This window comes from Eurosta solidaginis, chromosome 4, assembly GCF_040869045.1.
Source record: "Eurosta solidaginis isolate ZX-2024a chromosome 4, ASM4086904v1, whole genome shotgun sequence".
NCBI classification, from domain to species: Eukaryota; Metazoa; Arthropoda; class Insecta; order Diptera; family Tephritidae; genus Eurosta; species Eurosta solidaginis.
Genome location: NC_090322.1, coordinates 141,786,145 through 141,804,635, shown reverse-complemented (window position 1 = coordinate 141,804,635; position 18,491 = coordinate 141,786,145). Strand labels below are relative to the sequence as shown.

The window sequence follows — 18,491 nt, the reverse complement described above, 5'->3', positions numbered from 1 at the left end:
AATAATTTTTTTTTTATTTAAATTATAACTTAGGCGAAAAGAAACGCCATCATCATCATCATCACAAAAGTAGCTCGCGTAACGGCGAGTACCGAGAACAATCAGCTGGCAGGCGAGAACATCACAGACATAATGCGGGACATTATTGACCAATTATGGTGATAACCATTAATGTGGAGCAGTAAAATAGGAAAGCAAACACAAATTTGCTCAAATCCAAAACAAAATTATAAAACTAACAACGAACAACGTTATTACAAATATTAACTAAAATAAGAAGTTAATAAAAAGTTTTGTTGTGTGCAATTTAAGCTAAGTAAAAATTTTATGCAAATTATGAAAAAGTTTATAATTTTATGTTAGATATTATTTGCACTGATTTCGAATACATACTTACATACCTACATAGGTTTTGCATGGTTTATATAGACAAAACAAGCAGTCAAAAGGTTGTCCTGTAACTATTCAGATGTTGACATGAAGCTTTTATTTATATTTAAAAAATTTTTTTTTAGTTTTTAAAGTAGTTCAAGTTTAATTAGTTTTAGTTTTTGCACAAAAGCTAATCAAAATAATATGAAATATTTGTGTGCAGCCTCTGTTTCTTTTCTATCATTCGCTACATACATATTTTCCTCTTCTGTTAAGGACTGTTCCGAAAAGAAAGTGCACACCTTATTTTGCTTGTAATTCGACGAGCTTGCACTTTTTCCCCTTCAATTTTCTTCTAACTTTAAGAAGCATATTTGAACTAGCTGATGACTAAAGAAAGGAAGCAGAAACGTTAATAGCTTAATTTGCACAGAGTTTTATTTTTATCAGCTTGGACCTGCTTTTGTATACTTTTTCAAGAAATTTAATCTTCGTTTTTCGTATATTTTTTTAAGTTTTTTATCGGTATGGAAAGTTTAAGTCATTAACCAACTATACAAGATCTAGAATTAGAAAATGAGAGCAAATACATTTTCTCAGCGTGACGTCACGCTTTTGACGACGTGTTTCTTTGCTGACGCGTTTTCAGAATTCATTTCAATCAGAGTTAATTGCTTACTACATTTTTTATCTCAAAGATATACATATGTACTTGGGCCGAGTTGAAAACCTTATAATTGTTGCGCTGAAAATTGGTACTGCTAAATTTCAGTATGTATTATACTTAGCAACTGAGATGTGTCTCTCCATTTTATCTCTGCACTATTCCCAAGTTCTGTGACCGTAAAGTGTGTGTGTCCAGTAGGGTGGTTACAAGGTATATGGTGATTTTAAATTTTTTTTCTATCTTTCGGAGCACCCTCCTAAAATATGCCAATAGATCAGAAAATGATTATTGCAAAGTTTCAGGCCAATCTGATAATGTTAACACGTGCCTCATTAAGGTCAAAGTTAGGAAAACCAGCGATTTTTCAGAAAACATTTTAGTGTTTCGTCAGTAAAAGCGAAACCATATATGTATGCCAGGAACTTCACTCGTATATCATCCGATAGGTGATTTTATTTGTATTAACTTTGAGCTGAATAATACTTTTATAAAACGGTTATTTTTAGCAGTATTTGGCATTTATTCGATCATCTTAATCTTAATGCGGCCACCCTGATCGGCCTGAAACTTTGCAACAATCATTTTCTGATCTATTGGCATATTTTAGGAGGGTGCCCCGAAAGATAGAATAAAAATTAATATTCACCATATACCTTGTAGCCACCCTAGTGTCCAGGATTCATCGCAACCGATTCAGCTATAGGTTATACCAATAGCCAACAGGCGTTCTTGTCTCTGTACAACCCGTTTTGTAGCGAGCTATTTAAAACACTGCCGCAAGTCTTCAATAATTGAGTCTCCTTAACATTATCTAAGTGATGATAAGCCTTTTTTATGTAAAACAAAACACGGCTAATATCATATACCACCAAATATCGTTGCCTCGAAGTTCTCATTGCATACGAATGGAAAGCTGATCGTTTACATAAGACGATTTGCTAAAATCTTGTTTGGCATAAATTCATTGTTCGTATATTAAGACATGTTTGCTCACATTTTACCCACCGTTTTTTGTATGTTTTCGGACGGAATGAGAATAGAAGTTTTAAATGTAAACAAAAGAAAAAGTGTCTGGATGCGACCTCTAAGTCCTGCCAAAATTCAATATACAGCCCTTCATTAGTTTTATATAAAAATGAAGTACGTTGAGTCAATAGTAAAAGATGAGTTCTTTTTTCTCAATTAAAAGATCTTCTAAAAACAGAAAAGCTTGATTTTTCTCACAGAAAAAAATTTATGCAATTCTACAATCATGTACACGTTTACAAGAAGATGAAATTTGAATGGTAAGCCGCAAGCAGCTTAGTTGGCTGTTAAGTATGATCCTGTACATCTTTTTAAAATAATAATAATAATATTTTTTGCCGATATATTTTCGATTGAGATTGAGCCCGTTTCTATTCCACTATGTGGTGTGCCATTTTTAGTTGTTCCCATTAATTGGTCATCCTACATATTTTTGACCGACTACGACGGCATCTGCTAAGACAGATGACTTTTTTGCTGAGAAAATTCTCATGGCAGAAACACAATCGAAGGGTTTACCAAGCCACCAAAGAAAATTGATGGTACACCAATTTCACACAGAGGCTTAATGAAATAATTAGTCAAGCTTTCTACATTAAAGCCCTTATTCAACTCGATCTTATATACAAAATACAAATTATTAATAATCCCATTATTGCTTTATTATGTGCCTAATGAAGTGAAAAATCTAGTCGGGTTTGCTTGGTGTTTCGGATGTTATTGTCAATGTAATTAATGATAATTAAAAATAAATTATTTTCAATAATTTACAACAAATAGAAAAACATGATAAAAATTCAGAATTTTATTTTCGCTGCAAAAGATAATTTGGTTTTTGTAAAGTGGGCACATTTATAAGAAGTTGCGCATGCTTTTTATTTTGATTGTATTTATTAAGGAGGAAACGTTACTATATCCATTTTTTTTTTTTTTTTGTGGACAAGCGTAATATACTTTTGGGGCTGCTGACAGTTGTTCGCTTAATGAAACAAGTGGTCCTGTGTGCAAAGAAAAGCTTAATTACTTCATTAAATAATATTGTGATGCGATTACGTTTCTGTGTGAAACAGGTTTTAGTTGTGCGCCCGCTTTTCAAAAAGAAATAAAAAATATACTTCGAAAATTTATCTCTAACCACATCGCATATAACAATTTTAAATACTCCGAGCACTGGTATCGAAAGTTTAGAGAAATTTAGAAAATCGATAAAGTCCAAAACGCTACGTCATCAAACTTTTTTTTCCAAATTCGATTACAAATACAACAATTCCGGAATGCGTGATCTGGGCTCATTTGTTTCTGAGCTCAAGCTACCCAGACATTTTGTGCATATCATTCATCGAGTACTGTTCCATTCGTTGCAATTTTGAGAAGTTTGGTAGATTTTCCTCTTTTCAGTTACAGTTCACGCGATTTTGTTTTACAGTACTGCGGTAGATCTGACTCAATGTGCAAAGACCAAATTGTGTATAAATAAAGCCGAAATAATGCATTTCAATAGAAAGTTGTCAGACGCTACTTGGAACCTGCCTTATTTTGAATTTCTTGCCCTTACACGACAGTTACAGATTGTCCTTAGATCTCTACACATACACGACGGGAAATAATTAACTAAAACTGTGCACTTTCTTTTCAGTACAATTCCTGATTTCAGAAATTATGAACAGCTTGGTGATGTTTAATATTTTCTACATTTAAGTTTCATCGATTTGTCCATAATATACAAATTAATCAAAAAGATCAAATATGAATATTTAATCTATAGCGAATAAACATTCTAAATGTTGTAATAAATCTCCATACGCAACCAACACATCACCTTAAATTTATTTATATAGTTGTTAGCATAGTAAACGCAATATTTTACATAGTTAATTAATTTCTAGATATTCATTTAAATTATATATATTTATTTGTTAATTAGTGTGCCATTTGCGGCAAATTTAACATTAATTATGTAGCGCTACAGAAAACAAACAAAAATATTGAAATATGGACAAATTCTATTGAACTGTACATACAATTGAATGGTTGACGGGAATAACGATGTAAGCGCAAATTATAATTTTTCAGAAAAGAACAAACATCTTTCTTATGCATTATAAAACATAATAGGTGTGTTTTTTTACATGTATATACATATGCACTTAAACTTTGCATGGACTGCTAAGTGCATAACTATATCTACACTTATAAAAACGTTGTGCATAAAATTAGTACTAAAAGATTTGTATCTGCACTATTTGTCCACACACTAATAATATGTATAGATTTCGATGAGCTTTTTTTAGTCGCAAATGTAGATGTATATCCATGTAAATGACATGGCTGATATTTGAGCAATTTGAAAGTTAATCTACACCATTATTCGCGTCAACCATTCAAATATTAAAAAAAATAATAAATTTAATATGAGCATGCATTTGTCAATAGTAAATTTTTTACTTTATTTCTTTAATTTTTGTATAAACTTTTATATTAATATAAGACGTAATTTAATTATTCAAACTTGTGTAAATAATATAACAAATTATACAATAAAATTTATTTAAAACAAACTGATTTGTGAAGAAATGCTTAATTGTTAGAGGTGCATAAGGCGAGTGTCACACGATGAGGCAATGCTGCCAGTACCGGATTACGGTCCGTGTCGATGGATTTCATAATTTCTAGATATTTCATGATCCGAACCACGATCCATCAGTGTTTTGTGCTAAACATTCAGCATGAAAATTTGCATCGTACTCCTTTAAATTTTACCTGCAAATTGGTGGCAGGGCACCTATATGTTTTATGCCGTCTCCAAACGGCATCTGCAAGACTGCAAAGTCTTTCATGTCAGAAGTACACTCAGAGAGTTTGCGCAATCACTTCCGTGGGGCGACCCCGATTAGAAAAACTTTTTCTAATTTATAAAATTTATCTAAATTTTTGATGTTACTTTGACAGGAGCTGAACCCAGGACACTCGGAGTGGTAGGCTGAGCATGCTACCACTACACCATGGCGGCCGCGGCATGAAAAAATTGTATAGATCGGTCGTACAGTAAAGATGCATGGTCATAGATATATCATGCATACAACAAGAAACGTGTGAGGATTACCGATATAAGCATTATCTATTTGACATATAGCGAAAATTTCGCTTATGTACATCTGCTCCATATCTATATATATAAAAAGAAGTGTACATTTTGATTGTCACTCCATAACTCGAGAACGGCTTGACAGATTGCCATGAAATTTTTAGGAAAGATACAGGAAGGAGAGATGATGGTTAGTTGATTTTGAAATCCCAAATCGGTTAAGCCATATATATATAAAAATCAAATTCTGTGTGTGTGTGTGTTCGCTATGGAAGCGTATTTCCCACACATCAATCATCACCAAATTTTGGTTATGGGTTCCTTCGATCAACGGGAAGGTTTTAGGCTAAAAAATAATTTCGATATATAAAAGGGGCGTGGCACCTCCCATACAAATCGAATCTTTGGTACTGCATACCTTTGAAGGTATACATGCCAGAACATTGAAATTCAGTAAGGAGTTATATGAGGTCAATCCCTAACACCACCAAGAAAATGCGGAATTTGGAAATAGGGGGCGTGGAACCTCCCATTCAAATGGAATCTTTGGTACTGCATAACTTTGCAGGTATACATGCCAGAACATTGAAATTCAGTAAGGACTTATTTGAGGTCAATCCTTAACACCACCAAGAAAATATGGAATTGGGAAAAGGGGGCGTGGCACCTCCCATACAAATGGAATATATTATACTGCATATATCTGGATGTCGTAATGGTAGGATAATTAAAATTGGTAAGGAGCTATGTGACGTTAAGTGCTAAAACCTCCAGTAAAATTTGGAATGGGGAAAAACTATGGCTGCCGTACAAACTTAAGTTATTTTAACACCTAAAGTTTGACTGCATTGTTGAGTTTAGCTGTTATGCCTTTTGGACGTTTAGTAATCTGCCGCTGTTAAAAAAATTGTTTAGCTTCAGTCTATCTACATCTTCTATAAAAATCAAATTCTGTGTGTGTGTTCCCTATGAAAACGTGTTTGCTATACTTCGATCATCACCAAATTTTGGCTCGAGGTTCCTTCGATCAAGACGAAAGTTTTTCATATTTCAGAATTAAGAATTTTAAATTTAAATGTTTTTTGTTTTTTTGGCTATGCGATAAACTATCTTAGCTCCCAAAAATGATCATGTTAACAAAATCAATGATCGCTTTCAAAATCAATTTCCTGGTGAAGTGACGAAATGTAAATCGATCGACACAGTTGCAGATGAAGATAAAATTGTGAATTATCCAAATGAATTTCTATACTCCTTAGAACCAAAAGGAATCCCTGCGCATATATCAACTTTGAAAATTGGCTCACCAGTCATGCTTCTTCGGAATGTAATCAAAGCAACAATCATCAGCGGTAAAAGCAATACAATAATATAAAATAAGATACAATAAGATACAAGAATAAAATGTTTTAACAGAAAATTTCACCAAATATGCGTACAAAATTCAATTCAATTTAAAGAATCATAATCACAAGAATCAACAAACAAAACAGAAAAAATAACGCAACGTCCATTCGATCTCGTGCGTTACAAAGTGCGCCTGGTAAAGCTAGTATATTTATATATTACATATCGTATACAGGATATTACGAATGAGATAGGATTCTTGCGCAGCTCCATTCATGAAAGCTATAAAGTGCCCCCGTCCTTACTTGCTATACCCAGCTTTACTTGTAGACAGGGTATTATAACTTTGATTCGATAACGGTTGGTTGTACAGGTATAAAGGAGTCGTGATAGATATTCCATATATCAAAATCATCTGTATCGAAAACAAATTTGATTGAACCATGTCCGTCCGTCCGCCCGTACGTTAGCACGATAACTTGAGTAAATATTGAGATATATTCACCAAATTTGGTACACTATTTTGTCTGGACCCAGAATAGATCAGTATTGAAAATTAGTGAAATCGGATGAGGCAGAGCGGTTGCCTTTACTATAAGGAATGTTTTGAACAAAAATTAACGAAATCGGTTAAGGACCACGCCCACTTTTATATAAAAGATTTTTAAAAGGGCCGTGAACGAATAAAATAAGCTATAAAAAAAATTTAAGGCGAGATAACCCCCGAAGAGATCTAAGGCCGAGCTTCTCTTCCAATTTGCGTCGTGCTCCGCTTGATTTTCCCTACAAATTGGCCGGACGGGACCTACATGTTTTATGCCGACTCCGAACGGCATGAGTTTTCACTGAGAGCTTTTCATGGCAGAAATACACCCGGAGCGCTTGCCAAACACCGCCGAGGGGCGACCCCGCTTAGAAAAATTTTCTTCTAATTGAAAAACCTTATTGCTAAAATTTTGATGTTGCTTTGCCCGGGGTGTGAACCCAGGGCATAAGTTGTGGTAGGCGGAGCACGCTACCATCACACCACGGTGGCCGCCAATATATATAAAATAAACTATATCTTTGCAAAAAAAAGAGCTTTATATCAATGGTATATCATTTCCCAAATGGATTTATAACACTAAATAGGAAAAACTTCAAATTTAATCAAATTTATGACTAAGCAATTTTCTATGTTTCGGCAGCCACAACTCGAAGAAAAATTAACGGATTGTAATAAAATTGGGTACACAAACTTTCCATATAGCAGAAAATATTTCTAGAGAAAATGGACGATCTCGTTTAAAGACCACGCCCACTTTTATATAAGAGATTTTTAAAAGGGTCGTGGACGATTAAAATAAGCTATAACTTAGCAAGAAATAGTTTTGAATCAATGATATTTCACTTATCAAGTTTCACTGTAAGAGGAAATGGGGAGACATTTTTTTTTAATGGGCGGTGCCGTGTTATGTAGAAAAGTAATTTATCTGAAATGAAATGTACAATTGAAGCTCACGCTGAGTATATAATGTTCGGTTACACCCGAACTTAGACACCTTTACTTGTTTTGATTTATTTTTGTGGAGGAAAAAGTGCAAAATGCCTTCAGAAAAAAATTTCAAAACTCAGAGCAATGGAAACCCTTTTCAAGTTACAACACATTTTTTTGCACTCCATATGAAACTTTTTTCTTATGAAATGTATTTGTTTGATTTTCTTGCTAAAATCCCTTATGTGTTCACATACTCTTGTTCTAATCTTTCGGCCAGTTTGCTCGATGTACCTCTTCTGGGATAGGCGCAGTTATATGAACCCTATTTTTCTAATGGATTCTCCTCGTTTATGCCGTTATTTAATATTTTCTCTGTTTCTTCTCGTTTTGAATGCACGAGGGCTTATGTTTTGGTAATAAATAGGCAAGTTTTCAACTTTTCCAATTGTGATATGACTGCCCAGGATTTGTCGTCAGTTTGGACCCGACTTTTCTTTTAAAAACTGTAGGTGACCTACTTTATTGGTCAGGTTTTGTGATAGGGGCTAGGCACTCTAACCTTCTTACCATGTTTTACTTTATCCCTGACGGGCGGATTATTGTGTGCCGACAGCTGCTCCCTATGCAATTTTCAACGCAATCATTCTCCCGAAATGGGAGTTAAGTTGTTCGCGGATGGGTCGAAGTTGGACGGAAAGGTTGGTGTGTGGATCCTTTTTCAAGAGATAAGTGTAGGCAGCAGGTTTAAGTTGGCTGATCACTGCACCGTCTTCCAAGCGGAAGTTGACGCGATTAAGGATGCGATGGATGAAATGCTACCCAGTGCTACTACGGCCAGGGAATTCAACATTTACTTGGATAGCCAAGCGGCTGTCAACGCCTACAATTAGAGTGCGATCGAGTGTGGTTGCGATTACATCGATCTATTTTATGATTCAGATTATATGGGCCACGGGCTTTAGTGATATCCTGGGCAACTGTCTAGCGGATCCTTCGACTCGCATCGATATAACCGAACGGAGTGAAAATGGCTGTGAGTATTTCGGCTTCCGCTGATCACCTGTGATCTGCTCCTGCATGGATAAGCCTCAAGTCACCTCAACAAGCGTTAAGCGGGCACCATCTCTTGTAGGGTAGGAAAATCCTTCTAGCCAGAAGTGGATGGCAGGAGGTCTGCCGAAAGATTGGATTCGCTTAAGCCTAACTTTAAGTGGTCATTGGGGTTTTGACAATACACTGTCCAATGAGAGTCTATGCGGAACATCTAAATATACTCTAAACCTCATCCTGCTAGAGCTGTATAGGGGATGATGAGGTGGAATCATCGAGTCACTTTATGCTTGGCTGCCCAACTTTTGCCAGAACTGGGCGAAATTATCTCGGTCTCGACTCACTTAGATCTACGGGTGATTTATCCAAGGGTGAGATCGGTCTCAATGGAAATTATTACGTTGCTACGCAACGGACCTACATGCTGACCAAGTGTGCTCCCCTACCAAGGCAGCTACAACCTAACCTAACCTACTTTACGGATTTGTTTTCCCATTTGTAATGCGGTTGCGTACGTCGCTTCCGAGATAGCCCCAATTGTTATTCCTTGATCGCTCAAATCCTATAGTTTCTTTATTTGTGTAAAACATTTACCAACTGGTCGATTCCATTGATCGTTCTCAGAGAGGTTTTTGAGTGAAGATTTCATTAGGATCACCATAAAGGACAAGCCCGACCATCTTGGGAATGATTTTATATGCCCAAATTTAAACTTTTAGGCCATACCGCCGCCACACATCGTTTCATGAGGAACTTACGGTCGCCAGAGCCTCGGCTGTTAGAGAAGCAGGATTCCCCAGGGGTAGGTGAGGTTACCCATTGGGCTGAATAAGCTACAAATTGCGCAACCCCTTGAAGCATTTGGGTATTTTAGTCGCCTCTTACGGCGGGCATACCTGCCGCGGGTATATTCTAAACCCTTAACTCGCTGGGGTTAGCAGTGGAAGTATATCTCCAAAGCACTTCGTACTGCCGCCGAAGAAAAAATTGGTTACCGGCGGCCACGGAATAGCAACTGGTACGATGTAGAATGCCGCGTTTCAACCGAAAGAAAAGACGCTGCCTACAGGGCAACGTGAAAAGCGAGCGCAACAAGAGGAGTGTGTGGACGCTATCGCGAGTTGAAAAGGCAAGTGAGACACCTTTTCAGGAAGAAAAGAGCAGAGGCAGAAAGGCGTGAGTGCGAGGAGCTTGAGCTGCTAGTCACCTGGAATAACGCCCGAAAATTTTATCAAAAAATTCGGCAACAGACGGAAGGTTTTAAGCAGGGTTGCGCGTTTACAACATTTTTTGGATTGTTTACACTTTCATTGTAAACAATTGTAAATAATTGTAAACAATTGTAAATTTACCAGCATATGTCATTTCAACTTATATTGTAAACTGTCAAGTCAAACAGATCGATTTGAAGCATATATGACACTATTTTATTTTTGCTTGGATTCCAAGCTAAAAAAAACTGACGAAACTTTATCGGAGCTTCAAAATAAAAAACAATTTATATCATGAAAAAGCGAGACGACTATTCCCCCAAATTTAGTGATTCAGCCATGGTTTTTCTTTTTGTTTATGTTTTACATTAACATTTTTAACAATAAAAACAATGCAAATAACACGCGAAAATTATTTCGGTCTCAAATGGTTCACTTTTTTCACAAGAAAGTTGATTTTAATTGTGTTTTTATGCACCAAATTTTCAAACTAAAAACAATATTTCATTTAACAGAAAAAAATAAAGAAAAAACGGCCGAATGTCAAAAAACCTATCGAAATACAAAGTGACTCGTTTGTTTTTAATGAACTAGATTTTGTTTTCCTTGTGTTTCGTTAGTTTTTTTTAAATATAGTTTACACACTTACACCAGTACTGAAGCCGTATTAGGAGGGAGTGCGACAAAAAATTTAAGATAAAATACAAGAAAAAATACACGAAAAAAAGTAGTGTCATATAGGTATGAAGGGTTCAAAAATTTACTTTTTTTTTATAGTAAAATGAAAATTGAAAAAAACAATGAAGAATCGGACAGTGAAAATGAATAAAAAATATTAAAATACTAAATATTAAAGCGTTTTTTTTATTATTTTTTTACAATCTTGGATAACTCTTTGAAAAATAGTGAAAATACTTAATTGGTAGTAAATTGTTTCTGACTCATAAAAAAAGCAAAAAAAAATGAATTGGTTACAAATGTTTACAAAAATGAATTGTTTACGTAAACAATTACATTTTTTACATGTAAACAATAGCTGTAAACAATGTAAACAGTTTACAGGCCCAACCCTGATTTTAAGTCTGTGGAAAACTCTTGTAAGAACGAAAACGGCGACCTTGTAACCGGGGTCCAGAGAGTATTTAGATTATGGAGGTAACATTTCTCTGCTCTCTTAAATAGAGCCTGCGATTTACTGCACAGCGATGACAACCCGACCCCGCAATCGATGATGATGGAATAAATGTCCCCAACCTGATTATGACGAAGTCAGAATAGCAATAACCAGATTAAAAGCAAGGCCACGGACGTTGATGGATTACCTGCGGAGCAATTAAAATACGGCGGCGAGGAGTTGGTAAGGCTAATGCATCAACTTCTTTGCAAAATGTGGTCGGACGAGTGCATGCCCGACGATTGGAATCTAAGTGTTCTTTGCCCAGTCCACAAGAAAGGGAATACTGCAAACTGCGCCAACTATCGCGGAATAGGCCTTCCTAATATCGCATATAAGGTCCTTCTAATGTATTGTGCGAATTAGTGAAGCTCACCGTGAATCGGCTGATTGGACCTTGTCAGTGCGGCTTCAGTCCTGGTAAATCTACCATCGACTAGATTTTCACAATTCGCCAAATCTTGGAAGAAACCCGCCAAAAAAGGGTCGAAACACATCACTTATTCATTGATTTTACAGTCGCCTTCGACAGCACGAAAAGCCCCAGCGGGTTAGGGGGTCAGAATATACCCGCGGTAGGTATGCCTGTCGTAAGTGGCGACTAAAAACTAGATTCAAGGGGCTGTGTAGCGCAACCCTTTCAGGTTGCCAGCGCAATATACAGCTTTTCCAAACCCAATTGTCAACCTCACCTATCCGCCGCGAATCCTGTTTCTCTAACAGACGAGGCTCTGGCGACCCCAAGCTCCTCATGGAACTTGGCGGCTGGGAGGGAGGGATGGCCTGAAGGTTTAATATGGCCATATAAATCGTTCCCGAGATGGTCGGGCGAGCCCCTTAATGGTGTTGTGTTACCGGAGCCTACCGGATCTGTATCCGGCAAAGGACCATCACATCGATACACTTCCAAAAGCCTTCGGGGAGAAACGTTATCGCTACAACAACAACAACAACAGCACGAAAAGGAGCTGCCTATATGCGCTATGTCTGAATTTGGTTTCCCCGCAAAACTTATATAACATGATCAGCTCAGTCAGAATTGGGAAAGGCCTCTCCGAGCCTTTCAAAACTTAACGATAATTCAGACAGCGCCACCGCCTATCGTACGGCCTCATTAATTTGATGCTGGAGAAAATTATACTAGCTGCAGAGCTTAAACCGGCAACGAAGTACCTCCTGTCATCGAGCATAGTCAGCGCATATGCGCCTTGGCAACAACGCTACTGTTGGAAGCCATAATTTCGAAATAGTAAAAGACTTCGTTTGTTTGAGAACCAGCATTAACACTAACAACAACATCAGCTCTGAAATCCAGCGAATAATTACTGTTGCCAATATATGCTACTTTGGACTAGGTAGGCAATTGAAACGTAAAGTCCTCTGTCGGCAAACGAAAATCATACTCTACAAGTCACTTATCGTACCCGTCCTGCTATATGGTGCAGAAGCATGGGCCATGAGTGTTCGAAAGAAAAGCTCATCGAAATATTTATGTATCTCTACGCATTAGCGATGGCGAGTACCGAAAACGATTTAATCATGAGCTGTAGGAGCTTTACGCAGACATCAACATAGTCCAGCGAATTAAAACGCAGCGGCTACGCTGGCTAGACCATGTTATGCAGATGAAAGATGACGCTCCAGCTAAGAAAGTATTTTTATCGGAACCCGCCTATGGGAGCAGAGGAAGACATTGATCCCCAATCTGCTGGTAGGACCAGGTGGAAAACGAATTGAAACTCCCTTGGTGTGACCAATTGGCGGCAGTTGGCAGAGCGAATAAGCGACTTGCGCGCCTTATTGTACGGCCGTAACCCTTTAAACGGTTAAGCGGCAATTAAATATGTAAGTAATACAGAATCCTAGAAGGGACAAAAATAACCACCAAAGTTGACTTTGTATGAAAACATAAAACTTTGTTTCCGTTTTCCCAAAAAGTTAAAATTTGATTACAATAAAACGTGCGATATCTACTTGTCCAATTCAGAACTTCTGTTAATCTGGCAGCACATCGCAAGCTAACACCACAAAGAATACGAAATTCAAATCGAACAAACTAGCGTTGTCATGGAAATGTTTCTGACAACACAAAACATAAACAAAATAAATTCAACATTTTTTAAAACATTTTCATTGAAAGCTGTTGAAAAATAAAAAAAAATAAGAATTGTTGCCAATATTTGTCAAAAAAAAATTACAAAAAGGATAAACGTAAATTCAACTGTTGTTGGAAAATCGAGAAACTTGCAAAACCATGGCGGAAAGTTCGAAAATGGAGAAACTGCGTTCAAAAGCAAAAGAGAATGAAATACGATATGCACCTTTGAAGGGTAGAAGGCCAACACTTCGAGTCAATTTACCGGGTAGTAAAAGACCCAGCACAAATGAATCTAAGCCCGGAAAACAACTGTCTGCACTTACAATGAAAACGGGTGCATCACTCATACCGGATTTGAACAAATTGGTCAATCGGGTGCGTGAATTCCCCGATGATCGTTTCATTTACCTTACTTACATGCTGGATAAATCTAGTGAATATTTCACACCCTACAGTTTGAAGTAAGTATTATTGAGGTTTTTGTATATTAATTAAAATTAAATTGTACTCCTTGAGAGACAGTATTGACAAAGACGCCTTTAATAAAAACATCGGGCATTCAAACGCAAGTCCAATCAACAAGTCCACCTCGTCATCCTGAATGCAGCTGCAACAAACCGATCTTCGAACATGAATTAGCCTTTGCACCGTTCATTAGCTTTGAACGTTTCGCAATCCCTTGAAAGGCCGTTTCAAACTAGTCTTAGCTAAGCTTAACTAGCTCACTTAGCTAAGACCACCTGTCCAACCACAGACTGCAACTGGTGAAGAGAACAGATAACTTTATCGCTTATCAAACCCAGGTCGCAAGTGCGCATACGGGCCAAGAGATCCAAGATTTATTTATTCCTTGAAAGTCTGGCTAGTTTCATATAATCAAATAAATAGATAATTCGAGAGCTAAGTCAGACATTCTCGGACCATACTTTATATGGCACTGCCTTTATCAAAATAAATTGAAGATAATCTTTAGGAGTATATATTAACCAACCTCGCCAAAAGAGCAATAAAAAGCATAACATCCCTCACATCCAAGAGGTGTGCGATTGGTGGAGCTACTCATGACCACAAACCAAGAGCAGTTGGTCACAAATGTTCTGATCAATTTAAAGTTCAAAAGGCCGAAGTCCTTAAAAAAACATGAAAGTTGAATGAAGCTAACTTTGGCCATATGTCATAACTTTGGCAGGTATCCCAATTTGGGAGGTAGGTAGGTTGAACTGGCCGGACCATGAGGACCTCACATAGACTGATTGAGTCCGTAGTGTTACCAGAAATTTGTTTTAACGACCAAACTGAAAAACCCTATCAAAAACCAGGACTTATGTTATAAAATAACTCCGTCCTCTTGGCAAATACTAGAAGCTTCCTAGGACTTAAGCCACTTGCTGCTTCTATATCTGACAGCTGTATCACTCCTAATAGCTGGAGTCTTAGCATGGCAAGCGCAGGGCACGAGCACAGAACGTGCTCGATCGTTTCCTCCTCCAACCCGCACTTCCTACATCTGCTATCACTGACCAAGCTTAGTTTAAAGGCATGTGACGCCAGCAGGCAGTGTCCAGTCAGAATACCCGTCATGAGCCTACAGTCCTCTCTTTTTAATGATAGGAGCAACTGTGTTAGTCTAAGGACCTACACATAATCTTCGACACTTTACAGCCCCGCGATTGAACCCACGCCTTTCCCGCTTGGTCGATCATGTGCACTTCTCGACTTCGCTTAATCTCGCCCAATCTAATTGGGATATCTACGGAGCAAGCTTCAAGGGATGCGCCCTTTTTAGCTAGTTCGTCCGCTTTTTCATTCCCATCTATTCCCATATGCCCTGGAACCCAATATAGATGTATGCTTCTCCCTGTCCCGATTCTCTCCAGAGACTGCTTACACTCTAACACGCATTTAGATGCTGTGCTATGCGAGATTATTGCCTTAATTGCTGCTTGACTGTCAATATAAAAGTTAACACGGTTGCAGCTTAAGCTATTCTCGTCCAGGGTTTCTACTGCTTTGGTTACGGCTAATATTTCTGCTTGGAAAACGCTACAGTAATCCGACAGCCTGTAGGATCTGCTTATTTCCGGATCAGCGCAGTATACCGCAGACCCTACTCCTTCCACTACTTTGGAACCATCGGTGTACACATGTATCGGTCGTCCGCCATTTGCGCACCCTTGCTCCAACCGTCCACCTCTATTGTGGCCTTAAGATCTCCCTCGAAGCGCAGATAGGGAATCATGTAGTCTGTTCGTCTTGCGATTGATGACGCTATACTACTATGGCCATATGGTCGGCGCTCAAGCTGGCCCGAAGCACCGAGCCTGGTTGCGGTCGTTAACGCTTTGTTCTTTGCTACCAGGTCTATAGGTGGGATGTGCAAAATGACATACAGTGCAGCCGTCGGGGTTGTTTTCAGGGCTCCCGTAATGCTAAGCATCGATAGTCTGCATACCCCCTCTAATTTTTTGAGGTATGTTGTTTTTTGTGTGGCTTTCCACCAAACAAGAACTCCATAGTATAGAATAGGGCTTACAATCGCTGTAAAAACCCAATGAGAAAGAGAGGGCGATAGGCCCCACGTACACCCCAGCATTCTTTTACATGCATAGAGTGCCGTTGAGGCCTTCTTGACCCTCTCCTCCACGTTGAGCTTCCATGACAGCTTATTGTCTAGGATGATTCCTAAATATTTTGTGCAAGGTTTCTCCTGTAAGGTCACCCCTCCTAACTTAGGCCTGGTCCAATTTGGGACCTTATACCTCTTTGTTAACAAGACCATATCCGTCTTCTCCGCATTGACTTTCAATCCGACATTAGATGCCCAGGTATGAACATCGCGAAGCGCCCGATCTATCAAAGAACTAATCGTTGGAAGGCACTTTCCACTTATGACAATTGCAACGTCATCTGCGTAAGCCGTAAGTTTTACGGATCCCTCATCGAATTGCCTGAGCAGTTGGTTGATGACCAGCGTCCACAGCAGAGGTGATAGCACCCCTCCCTGCGGCGTGCCCCTGTCCACTGATTTTGTGGCCTCGTACAATCCCCATTGTGATGTAATCTTTCTGCAATTTAACATGCAGCCGATCCATATGATTAAGGCAGGATGTACTTTAATGTAATTAAGACCATCCATAATCGCCCATTTTGCAACATTATTGAAAGCCCCGGCAATGTCCAAGAAGACTCCTAGAGCATACTCCTTATATTCCAGGGATTTCTCTATGCTTATTACCACCCTATGCAATGCGGTGTCTACCGACTTACCTTTGGTGTACGCATGCTGTGTTGTGGAGAGCAGCTTTTCAGCCACGTTGGCCTTTATGTACACATCTATCAGCCTCTCAAAGGTTTTGAGCAGAAATGATGTTAAGCTAATGGGTCTATAGTCTTTGGGATACACGTGACCGATCTTCCCCGCCTTTGGTAGAAAAGCTACACGAGCAGTTCTCCAAGAGTGCGGTACATGATTCACTCGTATGCACCCATCGGATATTACTTTAAGCCATTCCACGACCGCCCTACTTGAGACTTGAAGCATGGCCGGGAATATACCATCTGGGCCCGGCGATTTAAACTTAGAAAACGTCTTCACTGCCCACTCGATCTTGGTATCGGTCACCAAGCCCGGCACTACTAGCTCCGTGATCGAAGTGTGAGTGATGTCTGCTGGCTCCTCTAAACCGTCTCCCGCTGGGAAATGTGTATCGAGAATCACCTCATGGGATTCCTCACTATTACGTGACCATTCCCCGTTCTCTTTCTTTTTTAGTCCCTGGACTATGTTTCCCTTTGCTAGCACTTTTTTCAACCGTGCTGTTTCGCTGGAGCACTCTATGTCCGTAGAGAAACTTGTCCATGAGTTTCTCTTCGCCCTGGTAATTTCACGCTTGTAGATCCTCAGTAGGTCCCTGTACTCGTCCCGACACCCTTCGCTTTCCCCGGTCTTTGCGAGCTTCAACATTTCTTTTACCTGTCTTCTTAGAAGACTCAGCTCATTGCTCCACCATGGCGGCTTTGCTTTTCCTCTGAATCTTCTTAGAGGGCAAGCTTTGTTATACGCAGTCATAACCGTCCTTGTTAGGAATTCATTCGACTCCTCCAGTTCCTCTACATTAGCAACCTCTTTGGGTTGTCCCAGTTTTGTTTCTACATGTTTCTGGAATTTATTCCAGTTTGTTGACCTAGGGTTTCTAAAGGTTCCTCCCTTCTCTACCCTCTTTAGGGGGATGTTGAAGCTGATATACGCATGGTCGGAGAAGGATGGTCTGTCAAGAACCATACAATCAAACCTTGATATATCACGCTCGGAGCTAAACGTAATAACCAGAACATTGCTGGATGTTGGACCAATGTACGTAGGGACATTTCCCCTGTTGGCTATCTGCAAATTGGTTTGCAGGATGAAACAAAACAGAGATTCGCCTCTCTCGTTCGTATCTGCTCTTCCCCACGCATTGTGGTGCGCATTTGCATCTGCGCCTATGACCAACCGCCCTTTGCGCCCTTCCTCCTGTACTAGCTTTTTGCACTCCATCGGTGGGACCTCCGCAGCATGGGCCATGTAGCAGGACGCCAGGATAAATGCTTGCTTATTCTTTTGCTCAGCGGCCACCGCTACGAGATCCTCAGTGGTGTAATTAGACAGCATATATGAATGCAGCTGTTTCCTTACCATTACTACAGCTCGCACCCGTCCTTCCGTTTGCGCGTAGTAAACGCCAAACCCGCGCGCGCTAAGTCCAGAAACCTTTCTTCCCGATGAGATCCACGGCTCCTGGATCAGCGCCACGTCAAACGAACCCTCCTCAAGGGTTAGGAGGAGTTCGCTCGACGCCACTTTAATGTGTTGGACGTTTATCTGTAGGACTCGCAGCACCATTGGGCTGTTTTTCCCCCTCCAGCACCTTCGTCTTGACGTCGTCGTCCTCCCCTTGCCCTTTTGGTTTAGAGTATTCGAGGCCCCCTTTAGCCTCTAGTGGCT

The 18,491-nt window shown here is 39.1% G+C and overlaps 2 protein-coding genes across 6 annotated transcripts in view; both read left to right on the top strand.

Annotated features, from left to right (window-relative positions):
* LOC137250409 (uncharacterized) overlaps nucleotides 1-4,614 on the top strand; it is a 224,014-nt gene extending 219,400 nt beyond the window's left edge. For all 5 annotated transcript variants that reach the window (XM_067783150.1, XM_067783149.1, XM_067783148.1 and 2 more), the window contains exon 12: nucleotides 34-4,614. In XM_067783150.1, coding sequence (XP_067639251.1) covers nucleotides 34-149 — 116 coding nt within the window. In that variant the 3' untranslated portion in view covers nucleotides 150-4,614. The remainder of the gene's footprint in view (nucleotides 1-33) is intronic.
* A 9,049-nt stretch (nucleotides 4,615-13,663) lies between these two features.
* Nucleotides 13,664-18,491, top strand: part of Dhc16F (Dynein heavy chain at 16F) — a 77,534-nt gene continuing 72,706 nt past the window's right edge. The window contains exon 1 of the mRNA XM_067779606.1: nucleotides 13,664-13,968. Within this exon, the coding sequence (XP_067635707.1) occupies nucleotides 13,664-13,968 (305 nt within the window). The remainder of the gene's footprint in view (nucleotides 13,969-18,491) is intronic.